At 40.2% G+C, this 15,189-nt stretch overlaps 1 protein-coding gene across 1 annotated transcript in view; it reads right to left on the reverse strand.

The window, feature by feature from the left end:
- LOC137436928 (neurexin-1) overlaps nt 1-15,189 on the reverse strand; it is a 1,559,617-nt gene that overhangs the window by 873,933 nt on the left and 670,495 nt on the right. Inside the window, exon 6 of the mRNA XM_068131164.2 lies at nt 3,624-3,895. Coding sequence (XP_067987265.2) covers nt 3,624-3,895 — 272 coding nt within the window. The remainder of the gene's footprint in view (nt 1-3,623; nt 3,896-15,189) is intronic.

Raw genomic sequence — 15,189 nt, forward strand, 5'->3', positions numbered from 1 at the left:
TCGAATACAGCCCTGCAATTCGTCAAGATCACGGAGAGGAGTTACGAACACCTTGTTCTTTAAATGTCCCCAAAGGAAATAATCACATGGTGTGAGGTCAGGTGATCTTGGCAGCCATTCCAATGCATGGTTGAGGGCGATGACTCGTTCTCCAAAGAGATCCCTCAGTCGATCTCGGACAGCGATAAGACGATGTGCTGGGGCGCTGTCTTGGGCCCACCAGAGATATCTGAAGACACCACGAACCTGTCGCTCAAAATTCTCCTCCAGCTGTGGTAAAACTTCATCATTGATCATCTGTAGATACCTGTTACCATTGACATTCCTTTGAAAGAAAAATGGCCCGATCATCTGACCACTTCCACAAAGTCCCAAACAAATAGTCCACTTTTGTCGATTCATGTTGGTGTCAAAATTAAATTCCGGGGGTTGTCCTGTCGGTGCAAGAACATTATGGGTATGGACCTTGCCGTCCATGGCGAAAGCAGCTTCGTCGCCAATAATGAGATACTGCAGGAAATTGACATCTGCTTTGCAACGTGCTATCAACCATCTGGCAAGCACCAGCCTCCTGGCAAAATCCCCTGGCGTAAGTTGATCCCGGATGTGAATCCGATATGGATGTTGGTGGAGGTCCAGTCTTGTGATTCAGTTGAATGTTGCCGAAGGCAATCCCGTCCCATTTTGTCTTGCGTTTGTATCCCTAGGATGCTCCAAAACTTGCTGCCTTACTGCTGCAATGTTCATTTCCGATCACCCAGTGCGCCTCTGACCAGAATTCTCCTTGTTGCGGTTGAGGCTAGTGCCATGCTCTTGGTATTTTCTAACATTCGCCCAGATGGTTTTGGCTACTGGAGGCTCCCGTTCTGGGAAACGTTCCCTGAACGCATGACGAGTTCGCTGCAAACTTCCAGTTTGGTGAAAGGTTGCAACCACGAAGGTCCGCTGTTCAGTCATAAGTTGAACCATCTTTTCAATGACCCAGACTGTCTCTAAACTCATACACTGTCGGCCCATCTTAAATACCCATCTTAAACAAAGGATGACGCAACCGACGATTACCAGACCAGCTTAACAATTTTACATAATCAACTTGGCAGTCGACAAGTAATGCATCCATTTAAAACTGTCTTGCACAGATTAGCCAAACTTGTAAAAATGCGATTTAAACTTCACTAATGGTAGTGGTAAACCTATGCTAATGGTAAAAATGCGAAAAAACTATATACAGTATCTGTGATCACTAAGCGATCGCCAAGAGCAAGCATCTCCTGACCTGACGATTGCCCATGACAAACCCTTGGCCCATGATCTAATGATGGCCATATTTGTTTTAGACTTTCATATGACCTTGACCTTCAACATTTATGAATAAAGTGTAAATAAACAAAATATGTCCGCATCAATAATAACTTTCCTCCGATTTTCATGATTTTGAGTTTTTTCGATACATAATAATGTTACATTATAATGTATCGAAAAAACTCAAAATCATGAAAATCGGAGGAAAGTTATTCATGTTATGATCAAAAAGATGTTTTTGTTAATTAGGTCACAATGAAAAAAGGTAGGTCAAGCATACAAATCAAATATCAGGTACACAACATCAAGGCAGGCACGTTATTGTGTTGCAAGAACATCTTGGAAGGCCAATCGGTCTTTAAGATTCTGCATTGGCAAAATTGAGTGATGACAAAAACACGTTTTTTTTTTAGATTGTCATTTGACCTTGACCTTTAACTCGGAGGGCTATGATGAAAATAGAGCATAAATGCGCCTTTATCTGGGCAATTTTGTTCTGGCAATTTTGTTCTGGCAAATATCTGGCAATTTTGTTCTGATTGGACAAAATTTAGACGAGTTATAATAATAATAATAATTCATTTATTTTGTATAGCGCTTTTCATGAAGCCCAAAGGCGCTTTGACAGAGTGCAAAACATAATGCATAACAAAACATGAAAACAACAATTGCAAAAAGACAAGAATCAATAGAGAAATATTTAAAGCAAAAGGAGGGAGAAGGACAAGTGATAGTCAGGGGTTAGATGCTGTGGGTTGAATGTTGAATGCAGTGCTGAACAGATGGGTCTTGAGTGATGTTTTGAATGTGGTGAGTGAGGAGGAGTCTCTGATGGTGTGAGGTAGTGAGTTCCAGAGGGTGGGAGCAGCGATGGAGAAGGCCCTGTCCCCCCAGGATCTGAATTTGGTCCGGATGGGGGGGGGGGGGGGGGGGTCAGGAGGTTGGTACCAGCAGAGCGGAGATTGCGGGTGGGAGTGTGTCTGGAGAGGAGGTCAGCCAGGTAGGATGGGGCCAGGTTATGGAAGGCTTTGTAGGTCAAGAGGAGGATTTTGTACTGGATTCTCTGGGAGATGGGGAGCCAGTGAAGCTTGTAAAGGACGGGGGTGATGTGGTCACGGGTCCGGGACTGGGTGAGTAGACGGGCAGCGGAGTTCTGAATGTATTGGAGTTTATTGGTGATTGTTGAGGGTGAACCATAGAGGAGGCTATTGCAGTAGTCCAGACGGGAGGTGATGAAGGCGTGGATGAGAGTAACTTCTGAGTTATGATGAAAATGTTAAGATGTCGATAATTGGGCTATAACCTAAAATTTAGGTCAAGGTCAAAACAATTATGTCAACCCCACAAACTTTATATTCCCATTATTGATGTCAATTTTCATTCTGAAAGTCCTTGATCATTGGCAGAAAAAGAGGAAGGAAAACATGAATGGTGGTTTCATTCTCCAAGAGGTTTCATCCTTGACCTTTAACCTTCAGGGGTATGATATAAATTAAGTTTAAATGCGGCTTGCTCTCGGCTATATAATGAGGAAAATTTAATTCCGATCAGACAAACTTTAGTTGTGTGATGGTGAAAAATGTTCAAATGTCTACAATTAGATAATGACATAAATATAGGTCAAGGTCAAAAAATTAGGTCAACCCTGCATAATTTGGATTGTCATTATTTATGCATCATTTAATTCCAAAATTTCTCGCTGGCTCCGATATACAGCTCGGAAATTGATACAATCTATAAATTTGTCGTGTTGAGAGTGCAATAATAATTAATTTTTTTTATTCTAAATGGTGGTTTAGTACGCCTGAGGTCGAAGAATCTTTGTGTTACCATTAGAAATTGGGGGCGCCAATTGTGGAAAACCCCACAACATCAATAAGCCTCCCCCTATACAGTCGGGGGAGGCTTGACAATGAGGCCTGCACTTTAAAATTACTTAGAAATTAATATGAATGAAATAAAATCTGTAGCCTCTTGGATTTGGCTCGTTTTCAAAGAGGAGAAATATCTATTTATTTATTTCCTTAAGGTGCAATAATTATTTTCATGCAATATGAAAGGGTAAGCATGTCACGAGACTGGTTTTGAAGACTCAGGATCTAATTCCTAAATGGAATTGTTCCTTAAAACCAAAAAAGGAACCATGGATGGAATTAGAGGATGAGGTCCTCTTTTGTTTTGACAATGGGTTAACACCATGATATATGTAGGTATTAGAGTGACATTAAAAACAAAAATTTAATTCCTGTGCTGAAATAAGTGATAATGTCTAACTTAGGTTGCTAGTGAGATCCATTTTCTTTTCATTATTGCCAACCTACCCGTCGCGCAGGCCGCCTCGTGGCCTGCCATGCGTAAATAGCAGGAGCCCATCAGGTTCTGTGCTGCAGAAGTCCAGGGCAAGTGAGCCAATCTTCTTGGCATTCCAACGTGGCAAAGCGATGAATGATGATGGAGAATCAAACGAGATTGGGTCGAGAGTCGCCACCTCCTCACAGCGAAAAGCCACATTCCCATGCACCTTCATCTTTGCGCCCCCAACGCGTGCTAGTCTTGACAACTCCAGCCGCACGTCGTTGTTCTTGTACACCACCTTATCAAAAGGAAGCAAATCGCAATAGAAGACCAAGATTAAATAGCATGCCACAAAAATAGTCCAACTCAGAAAGTTTATTGGTGTGTTAGTCGAGTGTGTGTGTGTGTGTGTGTGTGTGTGTGTGTGTGTGTGTGTGTGTGTGTGTGTGTGTGTGTGTGTGTGTGTGTGTGTGTGTGTGTGTGTGTGTGTGTGTGTGTGTGTGTGTGTGTGTGTGTGTCAAACAGAGAAATCTCTGAGGATATGCCAGAGACTCAATAGCTCAGTGGGCTGTCACCGCATAAGTGATGAGGTTCATGGGTTCGAGTCCCGGGTTGAGTCAGAATATTTTCACACGAGCCCCACGCAGGAATTTACTTCTTGTTTCTTAAATTATATATATATTTACATATACAGTCACGTGAAAAAGTAAGTCCACCCCATGTAAAGTTTTGACTTTTTCAACATATTTCAACATACAGCTATTTGATCTTCATTTCAACAATATTGATAGATAAAGGTGATATAATATAACAAATATCATGAAACATTTACATTTTGTAGTCCATTGTATAATTTAAATAAACATAAATGCAAATTTTGCATGTGGAAAAAGTAAGTACACCCCATGAAATGTTTTTAAAAATATTTTTAACATATGTGGACATATCAATATTTGATCTTCATTTAAACAGTATCTATCGATAAAGGTGATCTAATTCAACAAAAAACAATGAAAAGTTGACTTTGCAATAATTTATTCAACAAAAAATTAACAGAGATGCCATTTCCTTCCGTGGAAAAAGTAAGTATACCATTGGCTCTAATAGGTGGTATTGCCGCTTTTGGCAGAAACAACCTCAAGTAGGCGTTTCTTATAACTGTCTACCAGTCTCTGACATCAACTGGGAGAAATTTTTTCCCACTCCTCCATGCACAATTCTTTCAGCTGTGCGATGTTTGAGGGGTTTCTTGCATGCACAGCTCGTTTCAAATCCCCCCACAACATCACGATGGGATTTAGATCCGGGCTTTGACTTGTTCCAGAACCCTCCATTTCTTTATTTTCAGCCATTCCTTGGTGGATTTACTGGTATGTTTAGGGTCATTGTCATGTTGCAAGGTCTACCTTCGGTTGAGCTTCAACTTTCCGACAGATGGCCTCACATTATCCTTAAGCACCCTCTGGTACAATGAAGAATTCATAGTGGATTTTATCATGGTGAGCTGCCCGGGCCCTGATGCAGCAAAGCTGCCCCAAACCATAATATTTCCACCACCATGGAGTTGGTATCAGTTGGTATCAGGTATCAGTTGGTATCAACCAACTGATACAGTTGGTATCAGGTTCTTGTGGTCAAATGCTGTCTTTGGTTTTCACCAAACATGTCTTCTGGTACTGTGGCCAAATAGCTCTACCTTTGACTCATCTGTCCAGAGCACATTGTTCCAGAAGTGCTGGTCTTTGCCTCAGTGTTCATTGGCAAACTTTAGTCTTCCCCTGATGTTCTTTCTGGACAGCAAAGGTTTCCTCCTGGCACAACTCCCATGTAGATCAAATTTGTGCAGCCTCTTTCTAATGGTAGACTCGTGCACTTTGACATCAAAAGTGGCAAGAGCTACCTGTAGGTCCCGTGATGACATTCTGGGGTTCTTAGAGACTTCTTTCAGCATCTTGCGGTCTGCTCTCGGGCTGAACTTGCTGGGGCGGCCTGGCTTTAACAAGTTGGCAGTTGTTTGGAATCTTCTCCACTTGTAGTTGATCTTCCGGATAGTCGAATGATTGATTTCAAATTGTTTGGAGAACTGTTTAAATCCCTTCCCAGACTCGTAGGCATCTATAACCTTCTTTCTGAAGGCCTCAGAGAGCTCTTTTGATCTAGGCATGGTGACGCCGCACACTTCAACAACAAAGAGCAAAGCTAACTAAATGTCTGAGGTTTAAATGAGACAGGTTCCTCCAAGATCCTCTCTAACGATGTTCTAATCATTTGCACCTGAGCTGGTGCACCTGATTCTAATTTTAGGTATTTGAAGTAGTGATAAATGTAGGGGTGTACTTACTTTTTCCACATGCGAAATTTGCATTTATGTTTATTTAAATTATACAATGGACGACAAAATGTAAATGTTTCATGATATTTGTTATATTATATTACCTTTATCTATCAATATTGTTGAAATGAAGATCAAATAGCTGTATGTTGAAATATGTTGAAAAAGTCAAAACTTTACATGGGGTGTACTTACTTTTTCACGTGACTGTATATATATATATATATATATATATATATATATATATATATATATATATATATATATATATAATTTAGCCAATCACATATGTGATCTAATTAGGTTGAGATAATATCATGAGGAATACATGTCTGCCATATGAAAGCAAAATGTTCAACGGCTTTTGAAATATCGCATGCACAAAAGTATATGGACGGATGATCGGTTGGTTAGGCGGTTGGACGGAGCTCATTTTAATGTTCCACATCTACGACCTTGTCAGTAGAGTGTGGGACAAAAAGGGAATGACAAGAAGAAGAGACAGTAGTAAGGGGGAAAGCAGAAAGGTGTACCTATGGAATATAGAGAAGAAGGAACAGAATTTCACAAATTATGAAATTGGGAAAATGATATTTAGAAAAGAAACATGATTTATGTTGTTTGGAAACAAACGTTTGGAAATTCATAAAATCGTGTTTTTGCAATCTCTTCATCACCAATGGTGACAAGTCAAAATAATGAAGTAAACTTTCAAACTACTTACAATAGCCTTGAATGTCATGATATTCTGTGCATGAGTTTGAGATTTTACCAATCAATGTTAAAACTTTCATTCATCATTGTGTTATAGTGGAAATAATGTTTTTGACATCTGGCATTTGTCACCTGTGATGAGATAATTCAATTTGAATGGCTCAGGTGCCGCACCTGTTGCTCATAACCAAAGCAAGTTTTAAATAATTTCAAAATCTCATTCCTGACAGTATGAAGAAATGACAATGATACTGAGAAAATGAAGGATGTCAAAATGATTTGTATGTTACAATGGGTGTAAGTCATTGTTCAGTCTCATCCAGTTACAGGTGAAGTGCTTGGCTTGCATAAACCATTTGGACGTTTGTGTGAGGCCTTAATCTGTTATGTTGAACAGCTTCGCAGAGTGACATAGGAAGATAACATACATGCCAATAAATGTCACCATTGATAAAGACAGTCGCATTGCGATAAAGTGTTTAACAAACAGGTTCCCTTCAATGAAGAAACTGTTTGTTTTCTCACTCAAACAAAGCACAGCTTTGTAAATAATCAATTCAGTAACAAAATGTCATTGATGTGTTGCCCTGAAACACGCTTGGACTGGAGCGGAACATCAAGTAAGCATGAGAGGTAACCAAATGCATCTGTCATAATTAATGTCAAACCATTGCTTCTCTCACAATGCAAAAACAGCTGTCAGTGAGTCTGAAGGACGATCAAAAGTATAAAACTTCCACAAAGGTTATTAACTAAAAGGACAATGACATAATGGCTTTTGATCTAATAAATAATACACAGATATGTGAATCTATACAAGAAGAAAAAAAACGTTTAAAATAAATTAAATAAAAAACATAGAGGGATGAAATCTCAAAAAGAAAGAAACAAACAATGTAGGAATGACACCGCAATACTATACCAGAACGTATCTCATTGATTTACATGTTATAAACTGCTCGCTATTCACGATGTTCAAAACACCAAAATGTAGCAGAACCAAAAGACGTTTGCAATCCCAAAATTTACGTTCAAAAATCATGAATAAATTTAAAAATACGACATTTAACAGAAAAACAAGAAAGAGCAATCAGAGATTGCAGACCCTCGCCAGGATGTGCTTTCAGTGGTTTTTAAGACTTTTGTGTTAAAACAAATATGGCGGCCGAACCACGTGAGCGATGACGTCATCATTATTATTTTTTTCTCCACCAATTTATCCCTAGATTATGCTGAAGAAATTTCATCTTGATCAGATGAAGTTTTGAACTTGTCGAATTATGACGTCATAATGGAGGCATCTATGACATCATCATTAATATATTTTATTCCACATGGAAAGTTCTTTACAATGAGCCATGTCTCAATTTTTTATATTCAGCACTTTTGGAGATATAGAGGTGCAATTTTTTTCGGTTTTCCAAGATGGCGGCCGAACCACGTGACCTATGACGTCATAATTATCATTAAAAAAATTATACAGGTGGAGTTGCACCTATGGTGAAAATTTCCTGTCAATCGGACCAACAGTTGCAGAGAAAATCGTATTTATTCTGTGCGGACAAACAAACAGACAAACGGACTCAAATGCAATACCCTTTCCTCAGGCGAGGGTAATAAGAGCAATTGAATAAAATATCATCAAATAAGTAACACTATCAATAAGAAGGCTTTTGTTTGGTAACCTCAGTCAGTTCTGCTTGAACAGGCCCACGGCATGGAGATAGCCGATCATCTTCCAGGAGCGACCCACAGATCCCTGACATCTATTATGCTGTGCTCTTGCCTTAGTGGAGTCAGGACCGTACAGTCTTCCTTAATGCATTTTGTTACCGGCAGAGTGGCCTGGCAGAGGTTGCAGGTGACGTCGCTGGCATCCCCGATAGGAATCCCCGATAGGCATCCCCGAGAGGCATCCTCGATGCAACCGGAACCAAAAAAGACGGGGTTCTTATTCTGCACCGCGATGTAACATGCTTCATGTTGATGCGATTAACGTTTTTTTAAATAATAAAATGCTTAATGTTTCACATATTTTGTTATTTTGTTTGGGAAGAGGAGGATTGCGGGAGTGAAGAGGGTGGATCGAAGGAGGATGGATGAATTGAGGGAGGTGAATGGTGTGCAGATGAGCTTGACGGAGAGATTGGGGAAATGCCGACTGAGATGGGCTGGACATTTGGGGTGGATGGGGGAACAGATAATAACAATGAAAGCGGATAGGTTGAGGGAACAAAGTAGGAGGAAGAGGTAGACCCTGGTTGAGATGGGAGGATTGTGTGAAGAGGGATATGAGTAAGGTGGGGGTGGTTGGTGGCTGAGGACGTAGAGGAGTGCAGTAGTATTGTGGTCAAGGCAGGGCATAAGCTTGGTACAATTGGACCTCACCCATTAAATCCATCTGTGTTTATTAAATTATTTTAGTACTTGTTGGAGTTGATTTTGGGGATGGGAAGGAAGTGGGAGTGATATGGATCACTTGTGGCTAATGGTTGTGCCCACGCCTCCCCTGCCCCCTCTTTCCCATGATCCTGGCCTTTGTTTAATACTTGTTTTAATTGATTTGGAGGATGGGAGGTGGGGGAGGTAATATATGTATCGCTTCTGTAACGGTTCTATCCATTTTCCCGCCGCCCCACAATCCTCAATTCAATTCATGCTTGAATTATCAAATCATCGCAGCCAGAAGCTAAATTGTCAATTATTAAACCATGTAAAATGAAAATCAAGATAATGGAAAAAAAAATAATTGCAATGACTGCAATAACATCTACAAATACATAAAATGAATTACGATCCCGAAGACCCTTAAAGACCCCAAAGACACAAAATACCCTTAAATACGCAAAATACCAAAAGACCCCGAACCCAAAATACCACAAATACCCTGAAAGACACCAAACACCCAAAAGACCCCGAAGACACAAACGACCCCAAAGAATCAAAAAAAAAAAAAAAAGACCCTTAAAAATCCTAAAGACTGAACAGACCAAGAGGAACCAAAATACCCTGAAGACCAAAAAGACCCCAAGGAATCAAAATACCCCAAGTATCCGAAATACCACAAACACCCTTTAAGACCCCGAACACCCAAAATACCCCAAGTACCCAAAAGACCACGAAAACCCAAAAGCCCCTCCCCCCCCCCCCCCCCCCCAAATTTAAGTATACATTTTTTTTCAATAAACTAGAAATTCCTTTGCCACCTTCAATCAAATGTCAGACATTGACAGCAGGCTCGTGAAGGACTTGGATGAAAAACGTACCCAGCCTGAATGTTGCTAAATCTAGTCAATGGAGAAACTGCAAATGGGGAATCCGCGAATGTCATGGATGGAAACCCTTACGTAATTTCCTCATTCTTCTTTAAACTCGATCTTTCTATATTTTCATTCCAAACATCATCATTCATCATTCGAATCACAAATTAATACTACGGTTTTAATATATCAAAATACAATGTTAAATCAGGATTGTATTGAGATATTATCAAACCAGTGAACCGTCGTCATCTGTTCACTTCCGGATTCGCATTTCAAAATCATAATTGTATTGAGGAATTTCTGAAACCTCCTACCTACCGTACAACACCTGCTGGGACCCAAAAAGGTTCCACCATCGAAGGTTATTATATTTCCTTTTAGTAAAATATGCAACTGTAATGGTTACTAAATGCTGTCCCCCTGTCATGTGACCAGATATTCAGCTCTGATTGGTGGGCGTTTGTGAGGGGCATACATACATACGGACAGACAAACGCTGTTCTCGATGGCATTGCCTTACGGGCGAGGCCGTTAAAAAAAAATGTTGTTTTAAACTGTATCCTAACAAGTGCATGTACAATTACCTGATTCTTTATTGGAGGTTCATAATTTATAACACCGCAAGGTGCCAACATAGCACTTAGAGACACAGAAAGGTCCACATGAGAGAGAGTAGTCAACCTCACACTCAACCAATAAAATGAACTTCTCAGGCTCGTGGCCTTGAAAAATATACTTCGGGAACTTGCAGCATCCAAGTTGCAGATGGAAGGAAGAACATAAGCCCACAACATAAAGCAGAACTCAGAGGAAAGCAAACTTTCACCGAGCTATTCTGCCATCCGGAAAACTCGAGCCCGCAGTACTAGAAAAGCATAACATCTGGCAGACTGAATTAATTCATTAACAAGAAATTGAAGCTCAATACGTGACAGATTCAAAGCAATTACTGCACGGGCTGCGAACTTCGAAATAATTTATGATGGGAAATCCATCGTAAAATACAGTATAGTATATGATGCTATTGCGAATAAATTAATTGGAATTATTAGAATAACTGCTACAAATCATATTGATATAATCAGCCTTATACATCAACTGGTAATTTGAATGGTAAAGTAGGGGCTACAATAGGTCGATTAAAGTCTTGCTTGATGATAATTGCAGAGTGAAATGAAAAGATAATGGGTAAGTTGGCATGCATTTCACGATAAGAGACAAAGTCTGGGCACAATATTTTGCTAAAATGTTGGAATGATGAAATCTGCCAAATTCTGTTTCATTTGTGTGTATTTTTTTTACATGAACTGCGAAGCCTTAGAAGAGTTTGTGCATAATCATATATTATCTAATGGACAAGGGAATCAGAATTAAATGAGCATTAGTGATATAAAAGATGGAGTTCAACCACATGAAACGTTTCGGGGTCCCAGCAGATGTCCTAAGGTGGGTGGGAGGTTTCATAAATTTCTCAGTACAATTATGATTTTGAGTTTCCATCCGTACAAGGTGTTTGTGTACCCACCCTTACTCACCAGTAGATTTGTCTGCATTGGTTATCACGATGAACGGCGTTTATATTTGTTTACATCACAAGTGTTTGCAACATTGTATTTTGTTATATTAATGCTATCGTATTAATTTGTGGTTGGAATGATTAATGAAAATATAGAGAGATTGAGTTTAAAGGAGAATGAGGAAATGATGTGAGGGATTCCACCACATCCACGTATTTGGAATTTGCAGTTTCACCATTGACCACATATAGAAACATTACCCATCTCATGGTGGGGTCAGCTGCAGTAAGTTATTTTTGCCCAAGTGTTACGTACTGCTCCCCGAACCCCGGTCACAGAGTACCTCTGAGCCCCGAGAGGAGTCACGGCAGAAAGATGTGTTATTCTGTGTGTCAAAGATCAATGGTGAAACCACACCAATTGTTACCAACACACAAGTATTGTATTAAGGTCACACGAGAATAACAGTACAATAACAATATTAATCAATTGTACAACCAATATATCATTCCTATGATGGTACCATCAGTTTCGTACAATATAACCCACTGTGCTCAAAGTGAGCGAAAATAACATTCCCAATGTCTCTGTCCCGGCTTCAAGCCAAAGTCGATCCACGCTCCAGTGATCGTCAGAACGATGTTGTATCGAGACCAGAATCCAGCTCGGTTGACAGTCACACTGCCAAAGATAGGCAAAAGTGGTCCTCAAGAGGTGGCTGGGAAATCACACCTTCGGGTATGGACGTTCAACGGCTCCCAATCGGCGAACCGCAAATTCACACTCAAAATCCACGTTACACACACACACCAGGTTAACGTCTGGATGCGGTGAAATGGTTGAAGCGAGGTGAAAAACCTGGAGCGATGCGAAATCAGGCGTGAGGCAAAATGGCCAACGGTCCGTTCTCGAGACATAACGGCACTCCAATGATTCTCTTCGGAATCAACCGCAAAACCTGTCACGCAGGTTTATCTGTCACAGCGATAACAACTCTGTCACAGGAATCCCTTTCCCAGGAAACCCCAAAGTTCACTAGTGACCCCCGTTCGCCAGAGTTCGCTCCAGACCTCCAAGCAGCTCGGCTCTTTCTCCGACCTCACTTGCTCCGCCTCCTTTTCCTCTTCTTCTTCCTCGTCCGATTCCCGATCCGGTTTCCGGTTTCTTTTTAAAACATTAATTATTTTTACCTTTTGAAAACAGTTATTTCCAATTCACTTAAACGATAACAATAATAGTACATGCAACCAAAATTGTTTACAGTGGATGAGAACCACAACAACGGAAGTGACGAATCCATAACACAAGTCCTTCACGAACTGGCTGTCCATGCCTGACGTTTGACTGAAGGTGGCACAGGAATGTGGAATTTATAGGTTCATGGTTTGGCATTCAGTGTTTTTTGCCAATGTCATTCATCAAGCAGCAGTCCATGCCTGACTTTACAATAACAGTGGTTTTTTCTTTCTTTCTTTTTGTATACAAAGTCGAGGCTCATCTAAGAGCATACACATAAAACACAAAAACACAAACGGACACATAAAACATATAATAAAGGGAGTGGGAGACAAGATGGGGAGAGAGAGAGGGAAGCACACAAACAACAGTAGAGAACAGGGACATGGGGAGATCTGTGGAAGAGAGAGGGCTGGGGGGGGTGCAGGACAGGGGTGGGGGGGGGGGATTACACAGTATAAAACACAAGGACACTACTAGGAATTTCAGGAAAGAAGTCAGAATTTGAAAAAGGTGGATTTGATACAGGAATGTGGAATATATTTCTTTGTGGTTTGGTATTCGTCGTTTCCGCATTGTCTATTTGAATTTGGGCTTCCACCCATGCGTAGCACGGATACCTCGCTCGTATATATATATATATATATATATATATATATATGTATTATTGTTTATGTATTGCATTCAAACACATATCATCTAATCTCAGATCATCGAGCTTACGTAGGTTTAAGATGCCTTTCATTGATAAATCTTCAGCTGGCTATATACTTTTACGCAATTCTTGGGGAAAGTAAAAACAATCAAGGGACAAGTTTCTGGTTTCCTCGGTGTCATATCTATTGAGAGATGCCTTTTTTTATAGAAAGAAAAGTTTTTGAAACTCCAAACGTTAAAAATAAGGATGTGTATGTAAGCCCAAAGTCCAGAGAACATGGTTAAACAAACCTTGTCAAACTAATACACATCAAGCTTGGCTGGAAGGCCAAAACTCATGGTAATGCAGAAATACATACAGCCTATCTCAAAGGGGCAGAATGGATGGTTATTCCATAAACGTTGTCAGTTTTGGAACCACTGGCTGTCTCCAGCGTGAAGTGGATTCTTCCCAAAAGATGAGATGCCTGCTGTCCCGTGAGGGAGTGCTTTCAAGTAGAACCTCTTAGCACCTTGCTGCAATTGCTATTGTGGCACAGTTGAGGGAAAAAAACAGCATTCTAGTTGAGGAAAATTCCTCACAGGTAAATTAATTGAAAGAAATGGTAATCTTAAAATCCACTCAGTTAATGGGAGCTTGATTAGGAGCTTCGCTCCCATTCGGGATCCTGACATCATTACGGACTGGACCCCAAGCAGGTGTGATGATATATCTGATTGAGCTTCATTGGCTGAATTGATGAACCTGTGTCAAGTACAGTCTCATGATTTTATGTTCATGATGATGTCACTGATAGGCAAATGAGTAATCCTGCTTCACTTTGCTTCCTGGTAGCATTCATATTAAGTGGAGATGTGGTGTCAAGCAATGTACAGGTTGCCTAGTAAGTTCTGCATGTTAATCTGATTTTGTGTTGATGATGATGCCTGAAGGAAGACATATCCCACACTTAACATTTTATTTTTTGTCCAATTTATCGACAGACTCAAGGTGCTTGTAAATAAATCAGATGCAGGATGAATTAATGAGTCGACATCAGTGTACTTTTGCATGATTTACAAGGACATTAGGAACTAGAACGACCATCGGTAGCGCGCATACTTCCGCCAGGTTGAACAGTTTAAATTTTGTATCCCACCGATAGGACGGATCTGCATCCAAACCTGAACCAAAGTCTAATCAGCTTGTTCTTGTCACATACCCAACTCATCCACAAGGTTTTGACATAACCCGTCTACAACTTTTTGAATTATCTTGCTATATATTATTTTTGGCCACATCTCTCGATGATGAAGAATTGCATACAATTTAAAGAACATTCATATCCGGATCCGGATTTTCACCAAAATCGAATAAATTCTTCCTTTTCACACAACCGACCTGCCCACCAAATTTCATCGCAATCCGTCGAGAACTTTTTGAGATATCCTGCTCACAGACAGACAAACAGACAAACATACGGGTGAGCACAACCTCTGTCAACCTTTGGTGGTGGTGGGTAACAATGATCAAATTAACACAAAATATGTGATATGAACCTGAGATCTCAGCATCATTATCAATTCAAGGGTTCACAGATGGGAATGCTAAAAGGCCGAACCCAATTTGACGACATGGCCGTGACTGTAAATACACAATGATGTTTTTTTTTCGTTTTGTTTTTAGATACAAGGTCGAGGCTCGTGTAAGAGCTAACATTGATCACAAAAAGACAAACTGACACATAAAACATATGATAAAGGGAGTGGGAGAACAAGATGGAGAGCCGGGACATCGGGAGATCTGTGGGATGGAGAGGGCTTGGGAGGAGGAGGCAAATAATTTTGACGTTTTATTGATTGGTAAATATTGGTAAATAATTGATGATTACAC

Source organism: Myxine glutinosa, chromosome 11 (assembly GCF_964187855.1).
Source record: "Myxine glutinosa chromosome 11, kmMyxGlut1.1, whole genome shotgun sequence".
In the NCBI taxonomy this organism is placed as follows: domain Eukaryota; kingdom Metazoa; phylum Chordata; class Myxini; order Myxiniformes; family Myxinidae; genus Myxine; species Myxine glutinosa.